The sequence below is a fragment of the Hylaeus volcanicus genome, chromosome 5, assembly GCF_026283585.1.
Source record: "Hylaeus volcanicus isolate JK05 chromosome 5, UHH_iyHylVolc1.0_haploid, whole genome shotgun sequence".
Lineage (NCBI taxonomy): Eukaryota > Metazoa > Arthropoda > Insecta > Hymenoptera > Colletidae > Hylaeus > Hylaeus volcanicus.
In genome coordinates this window covers 3,972,020-3,991,836 of record NC_071980.1, presented here as the reverse complement: position 1 = coordinate 3,991,836, position 19,817 = coordinate 3,972,020, and the positions used below count along the sequence as shown (strand labels likewise).

Sequence of the window (19,817 nt, the reverse complement as noted above, 5' to 3'; positions counted from 1 at the left end):
TCTTTCCTATGTTTTTCTCGTGTTTTACTTACCATTAATCCACGACTCATGTAGTACGGCCTACCGACGCCGTCGTTCTTCTCGCAATCCTCGCAGAAGCAAATGAATATGGTGTCTATGACCATCTGTAACACAAAAGTCGATGGTTAATTTTATAGGGATACAACTGATTGTTATTTAATTTCCTAAGGCGTATTTTTATAAGTATTTTTAATTCGATTTACTTGTCCACGAACCTCGTATATCGAGATGAAGCAGTGCGCCACCAGGAAAGCAAACACTCCCGCGAGCGCTATCGGCACCCAGGGATGATGAAGTCCTTCCTTCTTCTAAACACACACCGGAATTAGAACGATGGAGTCACGCTGATAAAGAAGACGTTGGACACGTACCTGGACCAGATAAATTCCGCTGACGACCGTTAATGTAACGACCAGAACCTTTCCTAGAAATAGGACAAAGTCCCCGACGCTGTTAATGGCAGCGACTCTTAAGATATTACTTGCCAACGCTTGGAACGCCTTCCGCCCACCAGTGCAGAAGTTGCATCCGTATATCGCTGAAACATTCGCAAGGAAATAGTTATTCTACGCGATAGAAATATTTAATCGAAGGGAACAGATTTACTAATCTGTTTTACATCGCAAGTTGGCATTTTAGGATAAGCTAATATAAGGGACCGATTTAGACAAGTCTACATAAAATCCAACTAACGCGTACCTGTTTCGATGTAAGCGTACCTGTTTCGATGTAAGCGTTCCTGGTGAGGAATTTCAGAGCGCACTCGAAACACCAGAGGCAGCACTGACAGCACCACAATATTCCCCGCACAAGGTCGTTATCGTAACGCTTCAGGCGATTCTGGACGAAGGAAATTATCGCTCTTACGAGCCGAACTACACCAATAACCAGTGCCCCGAACGCGACCGTGCCTAAGTGATATCGTACGAGATAACCGAAGCCCCGTGTTACCGCCAGAGAGAGCTTCTTCTTGTCTCTGTACGAGGGAAAGGTATTTGCTTAATGAGGTTCGTAACTCCTCTGACCTTGGATTGCTTTCCTGTAATTGGCGAGGGACTCACTCTTGCTGGGATAGTGGGAATTTGTCTTTGCGCTACAGCAAAACGTCGATTATCCGTGGGCAAGTGTCTGCCCTCGAAATTGGATTCTCATCCCTTGGTTAACAATCCCGTACCGATAATCGAACGGGTGTACGTTAATTGTCGGTTACTCGGCTACTAAGTTGTCCCCGATCTTATCCGTGTAATCGGTAAGTCTATTGTACCGTGGACGCAACTAAATCGACTGGCCGCTCCAAGGACACTTAAACGTTATCCCCAACCACCGCGTTGTTTGACTACCCTCATCCCCAAGGCATCTGAATAGCTCGGTTAGTTTGGGCGATGGCCAAAAATTCTTCCAGCAAATCTTGGTTGCTTTCCGAAAGGACGCGATCAGATGTCGGTAGTTTCTTTGTAGACAGAGATATTCAACTATCTAACTGTTACCTAACGTAGAGATCAAATCGAACTGGAAGAGAATTCCATTGTACGCAAAAAGAAAGCTGAATAAATGTTCCCTCTATCTCCTTCAACACAATTTACAAAGTGACGAAAGGTATTGCGACGCGGTCTTGTTAATTCTTAATTGCACCACCCTAGCTAAACGTCTGGGTGCGCCACTCGTTTCGTATGATTATCCCAACGACTATGTTGCCCAAGTTAACTCGGGCGCGGCCGTTAAGTGGTTAAACAACGACAAAGACGACGAACGATACGGTATCCCGGTTAATCTCGACGTCGAATCCGGAAAATGTTAATACTGTTTGACAGTCAACTGTTTGAGGTGTCCTCGAAGCTGGCAACCGAACACGTTGGTGTCTCCTAACGCAAAGTGGACATGGAAATTTCCCACGAGTACCGCGGAAAGCAATCCACCTGCAAACCACGGATATTGATCACAGTGTCACCTGGTGAAGAACCATCGTGCAACGGCGCAGGCGACGACAACGTGCTGACAGCCCAGGAGGAACTCGCAGGTGACGAAAAAGATGAACAAATTGTACCACCTGGTAGCCTGCAAGATATTAAGGATACACTCGCGTCTGCTCCACGTTCTCCGACGTCGAAACAATCTATTAACTTACAATCAGAAGTGCGTCCTTCCTGAAGTGTATATGATTTTTCGTATTCATGTAGATGTTCCCAGCGCTCTCGATCAAGAGCATGCAGTACACCCAAGCGCAAACGGCGAGCCCGATGAGCAAGTAGGTCTGTAATACCATTTCATCGTTTTCAGGTAGACTCTATGTATCATTCTGTAGCCGTGATATTTACGTATATAGGCTGCAGAAGAAGTGCCGGCATCGCGTAAACCGCCTTTCCCGCCTCGCGGAACAGCTGCATCACCAGGGCGATTCTTTTCCTCATCACCAAGACAATCAAAAGCGTGATAACCTGAAAATTACACCTGGTATTGGCGCTGTTGCGGCGCGAAGGTAGGGTGAAGTGACGGTTGTTGGTATCCGTTCAGTTATGGATTATTCAACTGCAAAACCTGGGTGTCTCACACCTGGTGCAACCAAGTAACGTTCTCTTGGCCGCTAGAGTAACGGCACTGCAGTTTTCGTCCTAGATTCGCCAGAGGATTCTTCGTTGAGGTGGTTTTTCTAGCTGATCCTGACTCGAATAGCGGTTGAAAGTCCTACCCGAGGCAGAATCCTCTAGAAAATACTTGCTGAAGAGGATCCTCTAGTGAATCTAAGACGAAACGCTGCGATACCGTTGCTCATAGAACCAAGATTATTTCTCTCCACGTAGAGAAGATCGAAATTTCAGGACAAGCTAGCAAATGAAATTTATTTTGTTCGATTCAAAAAGAAATTTAGGTGTTTGACATCTGGTGCAACGAAGTGTCCCAGCTTGTAATAATAATGCCTCCTGGCCGTATCGCACTGCTGCATCGAGTATACGGTAGACTAAAGTATCGGTTATGGACATCTGCTCGGTTATGGGTTACCGGTCCAATTGCAATAGCACTTTACTTAAATGGAAGAAGTAATATTCTCGGTTGTTAGGGCAATGGTACCGTAGCTTTCGTTCTAGATCCTAGCTAGAGGACTTTCTAGCGAGGCTTTACTAGAGGATTCTGTTTCAAATACGTCTACCAATCGAAAACAGTTTCCTATTTGAGAACAGATCTCCCGGAAAGCCTCGACGAAGAGTCCTCTAGAGAATCTAGCCTGCAACAATACCGTTGCTCTTACAACAAAGAACGTTTCCTCTTCTATACAGAAATTTGAACCTTTCCGAAAAGCAAATAAATTTTAGCAATCACTTTGAACAATCTCCACACCAACATTAATATAACATTTTCACGCCAAGTTTGATCCCGGACTCTATTTGCTGTGGAGATTACTCAAACGTCTGGCGACACTCTGATGTCGTTGTCAAGATTTCTGGGATCTAAAGTCTGTACGTATAGGCGCTGAGGTATGATGTATCTTACGGTAACGGAAGACAGCAGTATCGCATAAACGAAGTAGGCCTCTTGGCTGGAATCCTCCTCGTGTATCTGCTGCGCCTCCACCCCTTTCTTTTCATTGTACCACGCCAACCTGAGGGACGATAATGCTTTCTCGATTCAAGACAACTCACGATACACAGCATCCAAAGACGGCGGAGAACGCTAAGCAACATTCGCCGGTCACGCGTTCTATCGTGTCTAGGATATAAATCGTGCAATGGATCTCTCACGATGGTATCGTGGGGTACAAAGAGGGATAAGCTTACCAGAGGTACGCCGAGCCACCGATACAGGCGAGAATGGCGCCGATTAAGACAATGTAAACGACCCACTGCACCATATAACGGAAGGCAATTAAGATAGCGAGCGAGATAGCTGAAAGTCATTTACGAAAAATGATAAGAATTTCGATTGTTGATATCGGAGAGCAAGGGAGCAAAAGGGATGGGTGCATACCTAGAGCTATGAGCAGGAGGTACACCAACTCTACCCAGGCGATGGTCAAATCCCTGGAAACCTCCTAAAATTATGCGCAACTCTTATTGCTCCATTGCTAATTACAGGAAATTAAGCATCGGTTAATTAGGGGGTCAATACGATCTACGCTGTTCTTGCAAGGGTGACGTTGTTTCTAACTGCTTATATTTGCTTTTAGTAGCCTCTTTCTTTTGGTTGTAGGAACGCATTCGATTAGGAAAACATTCTTTTCTTTGATGTAATGTTTGTTACGTCAGATCTCCAATTAATTAAGTATGAATTGTATATTTAAGAATTTTTGTTAGCTAAATCGAGTTTATTCCTTCAACCCTCGAAAAATTTGAAATTGAATATTAACGGAAGATGGAACATTCAACAGGCTCAACTATTAACGATTCAAAAGAAAAGGAACTCTACAAACAATAGCCATTGAATTGTAAACCATAATCGACCGAAAATTATTAATATACAATGATGCTTAGCGAAAATGAAATTATAGCATCGATTACTTGTATTTGTTATTAATTGGCGCTCATTTTAAATTTATTTCGCAGTATATGATTGCGTGACGAATTAATCTAGCATCGATGTAAGAACAGCCACGCACTTAGTTTGGATGAGTAGCATATAGCGACGCCTACTTCTTTCATCAAGAACGAATCAACTTCACTCTACCAGTTGGGGTTAATTCGGGGTTTGGTTTAATTTCTTTTTCCGTAGGGCTGTGTCGAGCATGACACGAAGATCAAGGTAAATACGAATCGATGTAGCAGTCAACTCTATTTGAAATTACGCATTTTTATGGTACTTACTCTCGTTTGAATTCCATTTCTCTTCGTCTTTTTATTCGGAATGAATCACCGTCGTTTGTCATGTGAGTGGAAAGGCTACTTCGTGTAATTTAGAATACGATTACGATAAAATCTTTGTTTCTGTTTGATTTATAAAAGCTAGACAGCAACGCGTGTACCCCTCAACTGATAGTGTGAAATATTTTATTGAAAAGGTTAAAGAGATCGATGAAGCTCACAGGGTGCCTCGAGACAAGCGTCCAATCACACGATACCTAAAATCTATTGATTTTATAAAATAATGGAAAACGAAAATAGTTGTTTATTTAGCAACGTCTATTATTTTATAAAATCAATAGTTCAAGCGTTATTTCGATTGGTACTTATTTTGAGATACTCGGTATAGGGTGTCTCTTAGGGGTCGCTACCCTCTGTCATCGGTAACGCTATTCAGCAACTGAATCATCACACTAGCTAGGCTACATAGAAAACATCTAAGTCCAATAGAGTCGCAGTACGTACTTGAATTCGACTTTTACTGAAAACGTAGCTACAGACCTTGTAGAAATTGTCCAAACCGAGTTTCTTGATAAAGGAGTTGGTCGTCTCGGATAGCTGCTTGGGCAGGCAACTATTCAGGAATATCATCCTGTGGGAAAAGACGAGGACATCACGCGAGGAATGAATTGTTCCCAAAATCATTCACACTAAATTAACAATAAAAACTACTTCTAGGATGTGCCAGACATTTTTGCAAATATTAAAACACCTAGGTGCATCTACATACGACGACCCAGTCATCGACAGTTTCGATCTGATTAATAATAGTTTTGTAAAATCCCTTCTTTTTGGTGAAACATATATTCTCTATTTATTTATATCTGCAATATGGTAATCGAAATATGTATACGTGAAAACGAAACGAAATGGCAAATAAAAAGTGAACAGTCGTGAAATTAACACACGTGATTCTAGCGATTGATATTTTCAAACGGTTTGAAAACAATTTTGATTTCATTTTGATACAAGTGTTACAACAAGCAGCCACTATATTTTTCATTACATGATGCCGGATACTCGTACATACATTGATATGACGGTGAATAGGATACCTAAACTCGAGAACTCGATGATTGGTGACTTGTTCCTTAAACATTTAAATTTAAACAGAATTATTATTTTTATAGAAGCAATAAAGTGTACTGTATGCGTGCCATAGAATGCTCTAATGTTGTGATGTATGTAAAAAATAATAAACATAATTTTTGCGACTATGAAAAATGTGTCGATAATGGGGACGTTTACGACACGACTTTTTGTCAAACTATTTAAATACTAAATAACAGATGAACGAATCAAAATATCGCTCTTGTTTCGGTAATGTCTCCGTCCGCCATTGTGGCGGATCGTTTCGCGGCTTGGACGCAGCGACGGTCGTTTAGGGAAAAGTTGTGCATTATGAAATACTAACTGATTGGTGCAGTTGGACACGCACTTGCGTGTCTTCATTCCGTTCGCTTCCACGGTCATCAGCAGATACCTGGGGGAAATGAATTATTAATGAGCGCGGTGTTAATGAACCCGTGGCCGCGGGAAGTGTCGGCAGGAATTGGAAAATCCTCTGGAAAAGTGCTCGACCGTCCGAGCACGGGAATTTATATGGAACATTAACGGCAATTACGCGCATTATTTCTCGCGCACGGCGTAAGTTTTCCACCGAGATTCGAGTTTTAATCGAGTCCCAGGCGCAATTTGCATCCTTTCGTTTCGGTATCGTCGCCGCTGGCTGCTTAACGATGTATTAATCATCGGCGGGCTTTCATTGTCGCGCACTTGTTTCATTCATTACTATAACACCCACCGTAAAATACTTGGAATTCACGCTACCGTTTTATCGCTTCTAATTCGTTGTGAACGTATTAACGAATTTTACGCGGCGAAGAAAATTCGCCTCTTCGAATTTCACGTGGGCCGAACTTAAACAACGATCGATCTTTCGAAGAATGCGTGTGATGACGTTTCTTCCAAACATTTTTTTATGGATTCGCAGCTTAATGTTTTTTTATTTGCTAAATCATAAATGGATTAATAAAAGGTAACGGAAGAATGAACGAAAAAGTAATTATAGGAAATGAGTTACAAAAGTTATTTTAGTAATTTAAATGTTTGTAGAAATTATCGAAACAAACGAATAAATTAGTAATGAAAAAAGAATGATAAAAAGCCGAATTGTAAAGGTTACTTTCAAAATGAAAATTTTTGTAGAAATTAGCGTGGGACTCCAATGGAAATAAAGAGGAAGTTTGGATCCATCACTGTCTAAAGAGAATTTCATAGTTCCGTTTACCCCACCGAAAAAAAAAAGAGTTTATAAACTGAAGTTTGTTAAATGCAAACTTCTAATCTTGTTACCAGAGGCAATATTTTCAGGGCGAATTCTGGCCTCTGTTTCCATAGGATCTGCGCGAACCCAACGAATTTACTTGGCGAATAGTTTCACCTGGCTGGAAAAGTCAAAAGTCTACAGGTAGAATGTTGCGAGGATGGGGATCGAGTTAGAAAAGGAACAGGATGCGGAAAATTGCATACTAGACGCGGTTTCGAGTGTTCGAAAGCGACTGGAAGTCGCTCAATTAACACTCGAAAGTCCTGATTGTGAGATAAATCTCCAAGCGGGAGAATTGATAAACAAACATTTGAACGAAACCGGGTCAACGTCTCAGAAAGCGCGCCGGTTTGCGCAAACGAGAAGACACCGCTGACAATCTAATTTGTAACGTTTGCCGCGGAAAACTCTGCCGCGTAAATTAATATGTATCTCCCAGCTTCGACCGCAAAGGATTAGCGCGCTAACAAATTTATTCAGCGAATATTTTTGCCTGGGAGCGGTAGATACTCGCGAAAAGTTGCGCGCAAAACTTTTTACCGACGCGCTTCAAACCGGGGCAGGAGGGGAAAAAGAGAAACTTAAATGAAAATTCGAGGGAAATACGCACGAAGTCAGCGAAAATATTCGCGATGTATTCTATTTTACACGCGAAATTTCCCGACCGTTTTCGTTTCGGCTAATTAGTCACATTGAACCCGAAACGTGTGCAATTGCTGTCTATACAGGGTGTCCCGGGAGGCCTTTTCGAATTTCAACATCGAATAAGCTCCAGGTTATATCCTTTTCAATTTAACTAAACCACTCGGACGAGGATAAATGTATTGGATGATTAAATATTTCTTTGAAGAACTTGTTTAAAAAGTAACCTACGAGAAAAATACACAGTGTGTCGCTTAGAAAATGTAAGGAAAAGAGCTTCGACTTGCTTTTAGATTAAAGCACTTCATTGGAAACATTTGAACATTTTATATTCGAGTAAAAAAAGAATATCTATGCATAAACTAAATTTGAGTGTTGTACATTTATAAATTATTTTTTATTCTATTTTTACTTTACTGAAAGATTGATCGTTATAATAGCTCAGATATTTGTTGAATCAAATGTTGATGAGTTTATGAAGCATGCTTATTGGAACGAAGTACTCTGGACGATGTTATCCGACACTCAGAATGTCATCGACCTACAGATTACCCCCTCCAAATATCATCAAAATCTACAGTGGGATAGCTATACGACCCCCTTGTTAGTCGTAATGGCACGTCTCTATTACAATAGCGTTCCAGATGATAAAAACACACGTTCAACCGTGTACGATACGCTGACCGTCATATAAGCTTCAATGAAAAAAAAAATCACGTTGCAGTAAAAGGGGAATCTCTAAAACGATTGAAAATCTCGTAATTGTATATGTTAACCCTTTGCACTACTGGTATTTCTTTTGAGTTTATAATCGAAATTGTAATCGTACATCTGATTAACCCAGTTTTTGTTACAATAAGTAAATCAAAGTGTAAGGAATTAAACCGGAATCAAAATGGCTCTATCGCAACAAATTATGAAGATTCAAAATTCAAAATTAATCGATCATTTCATTTCTCAGTTTGAGACGAAACTTGAATTGAATTGTAGCGCGCGTAGTGCAAATAGTTGAACCAGAAAAGAAATTGTCCGCCTGGTATTGAATAAAATTTTGAAGTTTGTCGACCGACGCTTATATGGGGACACTCGGTAGATCGCGATTAGGTACTGTTTGACATTCATAGCCGCAATACAAGTCGACGTCCTATTAAAGTATCCGAATGAGCTTATCACTCGACCCTCGCAGCATTCCCGGTGCGACTAGCAGCCAGAGACGGGCAAAATTCTTTCCTAAATAAAAACTCCCAATAACGAATTAAAGAAAAGACCACTTTATATCCATTGGTCTGCGAATAAAAACGAAAATAAACATATTCTAATGTGCTACCGAAAGAGAATAAAAAAATCTAAATTAATTCGTAATTGTATAGAATTTTAAATTCTTTAATCCCGTCAACGAAACATTAACAAATTCGTTAAATACTCCGATTCTATCAGACTATTATCGTTACTAATATAATATACAAAGATTTCCACAAAATTGTTCACAATGACCAAACGAAAAGCGAATAAATTGTCACCGATTATTTGAATAAAATTTTGCCCATGTCCGACGATGGACGCTCGGTACGAACTCGGACGACAGAGCACGGTTTCCTCGGACCACGGATAGAAGATTGCTGATTCTTACGGCTTGTCCGTCATGTCTCCACCCTTGCAACTAAATTTGGGATCAGTTTCGTGCTGCGTGACGCGGCCGCAAACGTTTGCACAGTCATCGTAGCCATTTATTACGCGGTAGATGTCTCCTTTCTTCACAGCGTTGCTCGTCAGAAAACCCTGCGCCGGAAGCAGAACAGGAAAAGATTTTCTCGTCGCACGGGGCTCGTCGCGACTACAGAGATAGAGAATAGGACCAAGTAGAGACATACGTAACCGGCGACGAGTGCGATCAGAACGATCAGAGCCAAAAGGTCGGTGCAGGATCGATCGGTGACGAAAATCTGCTCGGACCGTCTCGATGACATGCCCTCATTTTCTGGCGTCTGAAACCGACAAACATGGCAATTCGTGAGCGAGGAACTTCTCTTGGCCAACTTCAAGTCTGGCATGTGTTTCAGCGGTAATTTGAAATTGCAGCGTATCATTTTTGCGATTTTTTTTGTTCATAGTCGTGTAAAATAAAGATTCAGAGCATTAATTTAATGGAAGCTTTGAAACGTAGCTCTGCGATCCCTGGATATAACGTCAGGGTCTGCTGATGTTATATGAAATATTATTTCAAGAAGTTGATTACCTCAAATCAGAAAATAATTCACGTGCTTTATCAGAGCACCCTTGGTAATGCAGAAATACGTGATTGAGTTCATCTTTGCTTCAGCAATACTCACGTTTTAAGAAAGACAAGCTCCTGTCTAATATTTTCCAAAATACGAGACAACGAGCTTACCATTTAGTTTAATAAAACCTCGCTGAAATACGGTTCGTACCGTTTAAAAAATTCTCATCCCAAATGCACGGGATAATTCATTTATTTTATATTGTGCTTCGCAGCGATTCGTCTGCACGCAGTCTTTATACTTTTCAATAAACGGGCGAATCGTTTCGAAATCGAAATTGCCGCGGCGCTATTGGAAAGCTGAAACGCGCCGTATAATTAAAAAAAACTCTTTATCGAAAATCAACGAACCTTTCACAGAGCCGCGCTCGAAACCTCCCGTCCCGCGTGTTAACGATTTAAAACTTTTCGTCCGTGCGACCGAGTACGTTTCTCCGATTATTAAACAAAAAAACAAAAAGGATAATAATAATAATAATAATAATAATAATAATAATAATAAAAAAAATATGGAATATGCTCATTCAAAGAAGATAAATAAAAGTCTTCGATTAAATTGTTTTGCTTCTATATAGAACGATGCAACGTTTTAAACGAAAGGAGTGCCTTTGATTCGGTTTATCGCAACACGGGTGCAAAATGCGCATCTTTAATTAATTAGACGCTTTCATTGATTCACCGGAAATATAAATAATAATGATGAATTTATTCGTTCGGTTCCATTAAATACTCCTTTAGCTTTAACAGATTCTATGGTCGTGTTTGTAGCAATTAGAAACACTATATCGTCATTGGCATTATCGATTCGATTAACTGCAGCTGGAGTTCGATTAACGATAAGAAATACGCTTTTATTAATTGTATCTTCGATCATATCAATTCGGGAATCATTATTTACTTTTTCATAATGTAGAAATTACTAATCGTCAGATTGGTGCATCGATATATTGGAAAATTCAACCGTCGAGTGAAAGAATGGAAAGAAGTGGAGGAAAACTGAACAAAGTAATTTTGAAACGAGTGCTAAAAGTGTACGTTCCGATTGGATACACTCGATCGTTGACTTACCACTTCAATCGCGAACTTTGATGTAAATACGCGCACGTTTCTATAATACGATCGAAAAAGCCGAATCTATCGTTTGCGGTTCGCGTACCAGTAAATTTTCAGTCGGTGAAATCGGGCAGAGCTAATGCTTTTAGCGAATCCGCGCCGTTTCACCGACAGAGGGGAACTTGTAACCCTGTTACAAGTCAGACCGTGTGCAGCCGCCACCCTAAATTAATTAGATTCTTTGACGGTGACCTTGCATTAGCGTCGAGACCGTAATTAAATTCCTCTTCGCCTTATTAAATGCACGCCATTGTGTCGTATTGATAACATCATTATCGCGAGTTTTTTCCTGTCACCAGGTACATGGCGACCGTAAATCTACATGTTCAAGAGACTACGGGCAATTTAAGCTACGTTACCCCAAATGGACGAGTTAGGTTGAATAGTTATCCGACAGATCTCGCGGTTATGTTGAAATTTGTTCAATGTAAATATATATTTCAAACGTCAAAGAAAATTACATTCGGCTAAAGGAGTATTTAATGGCGTGTCAAGTAAATATTTGAATTGACATACCGTGATTTTGAGTATAAATTGTATAATCATATATAGTTTCATAATATTTACTCTGATGATGGATTCGAGTACAAAAGCGAAAAAGTTTAGCTCTTGTATTTCAATTTAAACAATTAAAGAAAGAGGATCGAACAGAAATTTAATAGAAGCAGGATTTTTCCAGCGACTTGATGACTACTGGTTGCTAGAATTTCATATCCATGCCTCATTTTCTCCTAGTCGTTTAATATCGGAAGGTTAGACAATAAATGGATACTTGCAGCAGGCACTTATAATAACCTCCACGTTAAACGGTTTTGGGTCACCGCAGCGAAAGGTTTGGACGGAGTTTAGTATCGCATATGTTAATTATATTGCAACAGTTTCCCGCATTGCGCTCTCTCATTAAAACTCTTTTTAAAACTCTCCGTACGCCCGCTCCACTTGCTATATTCACTCAACTCTCGCCCTGAATCCTACTCTCGCATTGCGCTCTCCGTTCTTAACAATAATCACGCGCGCACACACACACCTGCATACGTACACCCACAAGCTCCATTTAAACTACTTTAATGCTGCTGGCACGCGTACCACAAATCCTTACGTTTAGACGTAATTATACAATCCGTCTCTGAGAAGCCGGCAGCTTCCAGGAATACGAAAATACACACTTTCTTATCCGAGACAGTAAGTATTGGTTGCTCAAGGTCACTGTATCGTTATCCCCACTCCATACTATCCCGTAAGAACGCTGCGCCATCTGATGTCGCTTCGTTTACTTTATCGATGCGTACTACGTCAGCCTCTGGAGGCAAAATCGACTCAAAAATAGAACGATTTGAGTTAAACGTTTTTCTCAAAATAACTACTGGATGTAGATTTATTCAGTTTTTGCGCCACAGTTCCAAAACCAGGTAGAATTCCGCAAAACAAATGAAACAATGCCGTGAAAACTATATTTCAACAAAAATGAAAACGCGTCCTTGCAAAACTCTCTACGATAAATACAACCGGAAATATGGCGCTGGTTAAAAAAAAAAAGTAGAGAAAATAATACATAGACGAAGAATAAAAATAAAAGGATACAAAAAACGCGTTCTTGCGACATTTTCCAACACTTGCAACTACGGTACTTCATCGATTAAAGTTTTATTGATTGCCATCGTTTGAACTCGTGAAAACGGCACTTTATTTACAGTTCGATATAATCACAAAAAATGGTATGACAAATTGGAAGAAAAGTAAAATAAAAAATCTCAACGGCTGGTTATCGTAGCTCTTATTGTTATTTCTGTGTCACGCAGCGTGTATACAGACTTTGCATCCGTAATACCCCATTTGAAACTTTTTATACGAAGTTTGATCGTTAAAAGCTTGACTTTTTCCGTTTGAGATAAAGCAGGATGCGCTTTAAGTGGTAGGGAATAAAATTTTTATTCCGGTGCTATTATAAAAATATAATGAGATATGGCTAGCAGGATTCTGGACTAAAGTTCCGCACGCAGACGCATTGTCATCAATATACGTCATCTCAGTTTTTATTCAAACTTTCCATTACCCGAAGCGAAACAAAACTCGCCGTCGCGAGAAAGACAAGGAAACGGAATTTTATAATTTGCCCGTATCAAAAGAATCGGCGAAACGTGCGTTAATTACGCAGCTATCGTAGATTATGCAACCGAGTGTGCGTGTCGTTTGGGCGAGTTTCTAAATTAAAATTCCTTAGGCTAACTTCCGTTATTAAGTTTCGCAACTTTAATAGAAAAATATTAAGAAGATAGTGCTTTGAAAGGGCAACTTGCAGCTTGCTTGTTAGCGAAACTGTTATTTCCATTTAGAAAATGCAAATGTATGTTGTTACAGAGTAACAGTATACTCGGTGTAAGACTCTACGTTGTATGCATAGCAAAGTTTTTAATTTCGCACGTAAACTTTTGCCATTTGCTTCGCGTGTATTTTCATTTGACGGAGGAATCGATGAAAGGGCCGATTCGCGTTTACCCTTTTTTTTGGTGTTTTACCCCGTGTCAAATTTATCGTTATTACGTTCTCGGAATGAGGTGAAAACGTCACCGCGAAATTTCACGCCAATCTTGATTATTTTATTGAAAGCATTCGCGTAATAGTTCAAAGCGGTATGAAAATAGGAACGGAAATCCAACGAATATAACGTATAACATTCAAGTCTCTTCATTTAAAGGGCCAACTGTAACTGTCACCGACCCAACTAAAACGTCCAATTAATACTGAAATTCATTACCGCGCAGCGAGCGTCGCAGACTCCGTTTAACCCGTCGTTTATCCACTGAATTCAGCTACCCTGTCGTCTCATGTAGGCCGATCTCCGACCACGTGACTACATTGGAGCCAGAAAATATTGGTCGTTCAAGGTCGCCTCGTCGATGGTGAACCGCGTCACCCTTTCTAGTGCAACGGTGAGGCAAAAGATGGCGCAGTGATGACCAAACAGAGGATAGGGAGGGAGGGAGGGGACAGACGTTCAGCGACCTTGAGTGGAAAATATTTTCTTCCTGAGAGTCAGGAAGCGACAGTGACAGATATTGGTATTCTTCAGGCATTTGTCCTTTCTATTTGTTTGTGGATTTAATTAGAGGATCGTTATGTTTTCTTTTCATACCTAGAAGCTCGACTAGTTATCCTACTATAAATAACTTCTTCATTGCATTGCTCGTCCGTTAAAGAAAAAAAAAAATGTGAAAATCCCAAATATCGTCCATATTTCAACACAAGACGCAAGGCAACCCCTTTAGGAAGAAAAATCACGCGACGCGGTCCACGTCCCCTCCTCTTGTACAGTGGTGCAGCTCAGTTCACCGTGACAAGAGCAAAACTCAAAGTTTTATATTAAAATACTTGAGTGGAAATTTCAGCCGGTGGAATCATAAAAAATAACTCTTACCCTAGGCTCCACCTTGGACGAGGGCTCGTCCGAGCAGCCGCAGCAACCCATGCCCGAGGAAGTAGAAGGTAATCCTTGGAAATAGCCGAGAAACTTTTCCTTCTGATACTGTTCCTCCTCCGGGGGTCTCCGCTGTCACGGATGCACCAGCTTCCGGGAATAAATTAAAACGGAAGTTCTTTAGAGCGAACGGGAAAATACACAAACGGCGGAGGGGCAGAGGGACAGGGATTTCGTCGGCGGTGGGAGGCGAAAGGTGTTGCTGGGGGGTGGGACGCGCGGTTTTCGTATTTCGCGGAAAAGTGGCCCGCGCGGAGCCCTTACGCGCTTCGACGGCGCTGCAAAGTGAAAGAGGCGTTCGTCGAGTGAGAAATCACGATAAAACGTCCGTTTTCAAGATAAAGACAATCGCGATAAGACGATGATAAACGCGAAATGATTCACAGATAACGCTGGAACGGGTGGAATGGATTAAGTCGCACCGCTCGAAAGCCTTCTGATTTTTTTCTTTGATGCACGGGTGCGTCTGATACGTTTAATCGCTGTCCATTCGTTCGTCAACGATATTACTTGTAATCTCTTTTTTTTTTTTGTTGTATACTTGAAGTTTATCAGTTGTCCCTAGTTGTTAGAGTTTCTTGTACCGTTGAAGAGGCTTTCCGGAACATGTTCAAGAATTTTACATTACAGAAGCACGTAAACAACGCGTTTCAATTTTTAAGAAACTATTAGGTAAGAAAAAATTTCGAAACCAAGAACGAAGACCGAAGACCTATTCCATAAATTGTCACATATACCGAAAGGATCATGGATTTCCTATCTAAGAAAATATAGTATACTTGCACAGACTGGATTACAAAGTTTCTTTATTTATCTGCAGTCACTAATCGGATCATCCCGGAAGTAATGTTCCTTATTCCACGCAGACGCCATGTTTGTGCGCCAATTTTCCAACTCCGTGCCTCGGTGGCAATATTGAATCAAAATTTCGAAAAGTGAAAAATATATTTTCTCCTACCTTTTTTTTTTTTTTCACGATTTCCGACCGACGTCATTAATATTTCCCGAGACATCCTCGTCTCTCTCGACGCGGGTTACGTCAGTTGCGGATCGATTAATCGAATAAGCCTGCACGCTACGGCGAAATGACTGGTACGTAATGTCTCGGGGGTTGTTGCCTTTCCGCTTTTAGCAAGTCGAATAGCATCGGACAGTTATTTTCGCAGAGTTTCCTCGTCGAACGTGGAAACTCTGTTTCAAACTTTGTCCCTCCATTAATTATCGGGATTGCGGTTACGAAACAAACGCGCTGATAATTGGAATCAAGGATTGGTTCTTTGTCAGCCTCGGACACGAAGCATTAACGTAACGATTATTCCCGTTGAATATGTATCGAGCTCTCTACCCGAGTGCCCGAATATCTGGGTAATAAATTCTACGTCTTCCTTCGTTCGAGACGATTACCTGTTACTATTTATTATTCCCCTCCGGGATACCAGAAACGTCCTATTTAAAATATTCCAGGTGCAAACCATTATTATACATTATAACCGGGCTTACAACCTTCTATCGTATTTTGTTTTATTCGTGGGAAAATAAAAAATAATTGCTTGCCATCAATTGATTCTATTCTATTTCTTCTGCTTTTTTGCAATGTTGCAAGTCCACATTATTCATGCTACTCGGTTCTGCTGTTAGTATTTAGTATTGATAATATAACCACTAACGTATCGTATATATGTATGGCTCTCTTGCTACGCGCAATTTAAATTGCGATACGTTATTAATACGTGTGTACTGAATTCAGGCTCGACCTGTTAATCGTCGAGCTGAATAAATAAAACGGGTATTATACGCGTTAATATAATTATAGTATTTATTCGTTTCTACTGCCCTCTTATTTTAGAGGTGTTTTTTCAGTGGACTGGTTCAGGGTGTACAAGGGTGCTCGGTTTTACAGCCGATTAAGAATAAACTTATAATTTCTTTTGTAGACAGGAACAAACGGTCGGCAGAAATTCAGCACGAAAATACTCGACGACCACCAGGTTCGAAATTCTGCCTCGTTCGCCGTTGCACTCAATTTTCCCCCTTTCACGGAGTATCACTTTTCTGGTATTTAAACGCTTTTGTGAAAAGGGACCGCGATTTTCGAGGCAATCGTTAAGAGAAGTTTTGCGAGAAATTCGAATGCAAGACGGGGCGATCGATTCAGCCATGTCGAGATGAATAGCCGTGCTCCGTGAAAGAGAAAATCAGCTGACAAGAAAGGACGGACCACTGGAGTTAATTAGAAATTAAATTGTATTGTGAACTTGTTGCCTTTTCATTAATAGCAACTCTAAAGGAGAGTCGAGTCTGCAATTATTCCGCTTGTTTATGAAGTTTCTAGGAAAAAACAACCTCGATCGATGCATCGACATTTGCAAAAACAACCTCCGAGCATTAAATGTGATATTTTTTTTTATTTCTGCCGCATCGTTGAATTTTCTGGAGAAGAACAGCCAAAGGAAACTCAAAAACCTCTACTCCTACTCAATGAAAAACAAAACAGAACATCAAGAAAAGTTTTATAAGCTTCTCTATTCTCTAGCTCTCTAACTTCCCTAGCACTTTAAAAAAAAAAAAAACCAAAAATGTATTTATCACCTCAAAACCTATACCAATAAATACCAACAAGCTTATTCGCTCAACGTCCAACAGTTTCTTGGTAATAAAATTCTAATGAAGTGCATACGTTCTTTGAATTCATTCGTACCCTTAAAACAGCGTTAAAGTGGCGCATGCCGGCAAGGATTTGCGACGTATTCGGCTCGGTTAATTTTGTGCAAGTGTAGACTGCCTGGTTTCACGGTGGACTACCGGTACTTTTACCTTGCTCACCGTTCGCTGGGAACAAGTGTCTCATGAAAGGTGCATTTCGCCTCGAAAACGAGGTCTGAACTTTGTTAATTTCGCGAACGGTTAGCGATCGCGATAACACGGTGTTCAGTCGACACGACGTTCGCGTGTACATTTCTGATTACGGTGAATCGCTCGGCTTAATTCCACGTGACACGATGGTGGCAGTTTTCAGGAAGCCTTCCGCGTGTTTCCCAACCCTTTTCGCGATCCTTTCTTTCTTTTCGTCCGCCTCTTATCTGGCGCGCCAATAACCGGGTATGTGTGTCGCTCGATAAGTTGCATTGTTCCTGTTGGCTTGGTTGCTGGTCGGGTTTATCGGAGAGAAAGCAACTCCGCTGAAATTCGTCGTGCAAACGTTTTTTCCGCCGCCGCCGCCGCCCCCCTCCCCATCATTTTCTGCCTTTTTTTGTTCTTACTTTTCTCGAATCCGTGGAACCACTTTGCCCCCTGCGATCGGGATTTTTAACGAGGCCTTGCCTATCATTTGGACGCGTTCGAATTCTTTTTACTTCTGTTCTGTTTTTCTTCAATCAAGTGAGACACAAACACGCAGTCATCGATAGATTTTTCTTCGCGGGTCTTAAGAAACGTCAGGGCTCGAGATGTTCGAGACCTGGGAGAATTGGAATCGAGACGAGTTCTCTTCGCTCGAATATATTCGTTCGAACTGGGTCAATATTTGCCTAGACGTCGAAGGGTTTTTAATATAATTAACTGAGCGTCACGATACCTTTTAATGCATTGATTGCCGTTTCACACAATAGGGGAGAAGAAAATGATTAAAAGGAAGACGAGCACTGGATCGGAGACTCGATTGATGTTGAATAATTGGAGCTGGTAAGACCGAGGTTTAATTTAATTTCTTCTTTACCAGCAAAGGCTTGGGACCAGTGTGGTTTAGCTTCTTTATTTCATTTCCCTGTAAGATTTATTTTGAATATTTGTTGAAATTTTTAAATGTAATCAATTTATCATCCATTCATAGACATGTAGACAATAATCCACGAAACGATCTACACAAAATTATCAAGTCCAACAGCGCCTTCCGTGCGACGGACGCCTATAGGCGTTCCCCAACACGCTCCACGAATAGAACAATGAAATTTTCGCACGCGATGCGCGTCACGTGTTTGACCTTCTCGCCAAAACCGCTTCCGTTTCGCACTTCACTCAAAATTGCACGGTTTACCGAATTGTCATGTAAATTTAATCCGCGTTTAATGCGCAATGAATACTTCACGTTGAATTATTTCTGGGTTCCGTAACCTTGCGTACACAAAATAATTCATTCGAAGCGTACGGGGGTTGAAGTTCCCAACGAATATATCCGTGGATTTCCTGAGATATACCGGAATTATGTAAATCAGTTCAAATAGAGTAACGATAGATCGTACGCCTGACAGTTTTCGCAATACCGCGGGTTTACAACGGATCCGTACGCTCGAATTTAAGAGGGTTTCGCGAACGACATTATTGACGAGTCCCACGTTTGAAGAGAGAATCGTCGAGGATTTTTTCGGAATACTGATTTCCAGACGAAACGAATTTTCTTCGTGATCGAGGGAGCTGAATTTTTTGATAGATTAATCAACGGACCCGATCCTCCGGTGTCCTTTCATCCTTTCTTTGATTTTCCACGATACGCTCGCGGAATCGAGTATTTTTCTGATAACAGGGGAAATGAAAGAACGAATCATTCCGAAATGGAGGAACATGTCGGATCTCAACGATTGAATTCTTCTCGGTTCTCGTCGATACATCGAACGTAAGAAACCTTGTAGGTTCATGTTTCAACCATCTGTGTCTTGATCCTTGTGTCAATAATTGCTTTCCCTGTGATAAGTCATATCTTGAAGTAAATAATTGTTCTGCTTCGTATTTTCTCCGTGTGCCACCATTATTGGATAACTTGAATTTACGGGAGACGATCATAAACGTTCGCGGTACTTTTTTTTCTTACGATTATAGACTAATATGTTAATTAGCTGATCCTATATCACTTTCGTTCGGATTTTTACGTTTTATCCGCAGAAATCATAAAATGTACGATTTAAGTGACTCTCGCTGTATATCTTCCCAACATATATAATATGAACGTGACAGTTGAATTTCGTTCCAAGATAAGGTCCAATCATTTTTCGTCGAATCCTTATACTTATGGGATCGTTTTTCTCGGAACGTATACGTTCATGGTAAATAAATAAAAATCGTAGGTCGATCTACGAGGAAATTTAAAGTACTACGAATACTTCTAGGGAATACCGAGCAATTACTTTTGCTTCGATA

At 40.8% G+C, this 19,817-nt stretch overlaps 1 protein-coding gene across 10 annotated transcripts in view; it reads right to left on the bottom strand.

Annotated features, from left to right (window-relative positions):
• Nucleotides 1-19,817, bottom strand: part of LOC128877174 (choline transporter-like protein 1) — a 65,677-nt gene that overhangs the window by 1,627 nt on the left and 44,233 nt on the right. For 5 of the 10 annotated variants that reach the window (XM_054124252.1, XM_054124250.1, XM_054124251.1 and 2 more), the window contains exons 2-17: nucleotides 14,628-14,777; nucleotides 9,693-9,806; nucleotides 9,452-9,600; nucleotides 6,265-6,333; nucleotides 5,881-5,940; nucleotides 5,316-5,442; nucleotides 3,982-4,045; nucleotides 3,792-3,900; nucleotides 3,508-3,616; nucleotides 2,337-2,456; nucleotides 2,147-2,272; nucleotides 1,970-2,076; nucleotides 741-997; nucleotides 393-559; nucleotides 237-329; nucleotides 33-125 (exon numbers count right to left, since the gene is read on the bottom strand). In XM_054124252.1, coding sequence (XP_053980227.1) covers nucleotides 33-125; nucleotides 237-329; nucleotides 393-559; nucleotides 741-997; nucleotides 1,970-2,076; nucleotides 2,147-2,272; nucleotides 2,337-2,456; nucleotides 3,508-3,616; nucleotides 3,792-3,900; nucleotides 3,982-4,045; nucleotides 5,316-5,442; nucleotides 5,881-5,940; nucleotides 6,265-6,333; nucleotides 9,452-9,600; nucleotides 9,693-9,806; nucleotides 14,628-14,678 — 1,815 coding nt within the window. In that variant the 5' untranslated portion in view covers nucleotides 14,679-14,777. The remainder of the gene's footprint in view (nucleotides 1-32; nucleotides 126-236; nucleotides 330-392; nucleotides 560-740; nucleotides 998-1,969; nucleotides 2,077-2,146; nucleotides 2,273-2,336; nucleotides 2,457-3,507; nucleotides 3,617-3,791; nucleotides 3,901-3,981; nucleotides 4,046-5,315; nucleotides 5,443-5,880; nucleotides 5,941-6,264; nucleotides 6,334-9,451; nucleotides 9,601-9,692; nucleotides 9,807-14,627; nucleotides 14,778-19,817) is intronic. The other 5 variants (XM_054124258.1, XM_054124259.1, XM_054124256.1 and 2 more) reach the window with 4 other exon arrangements.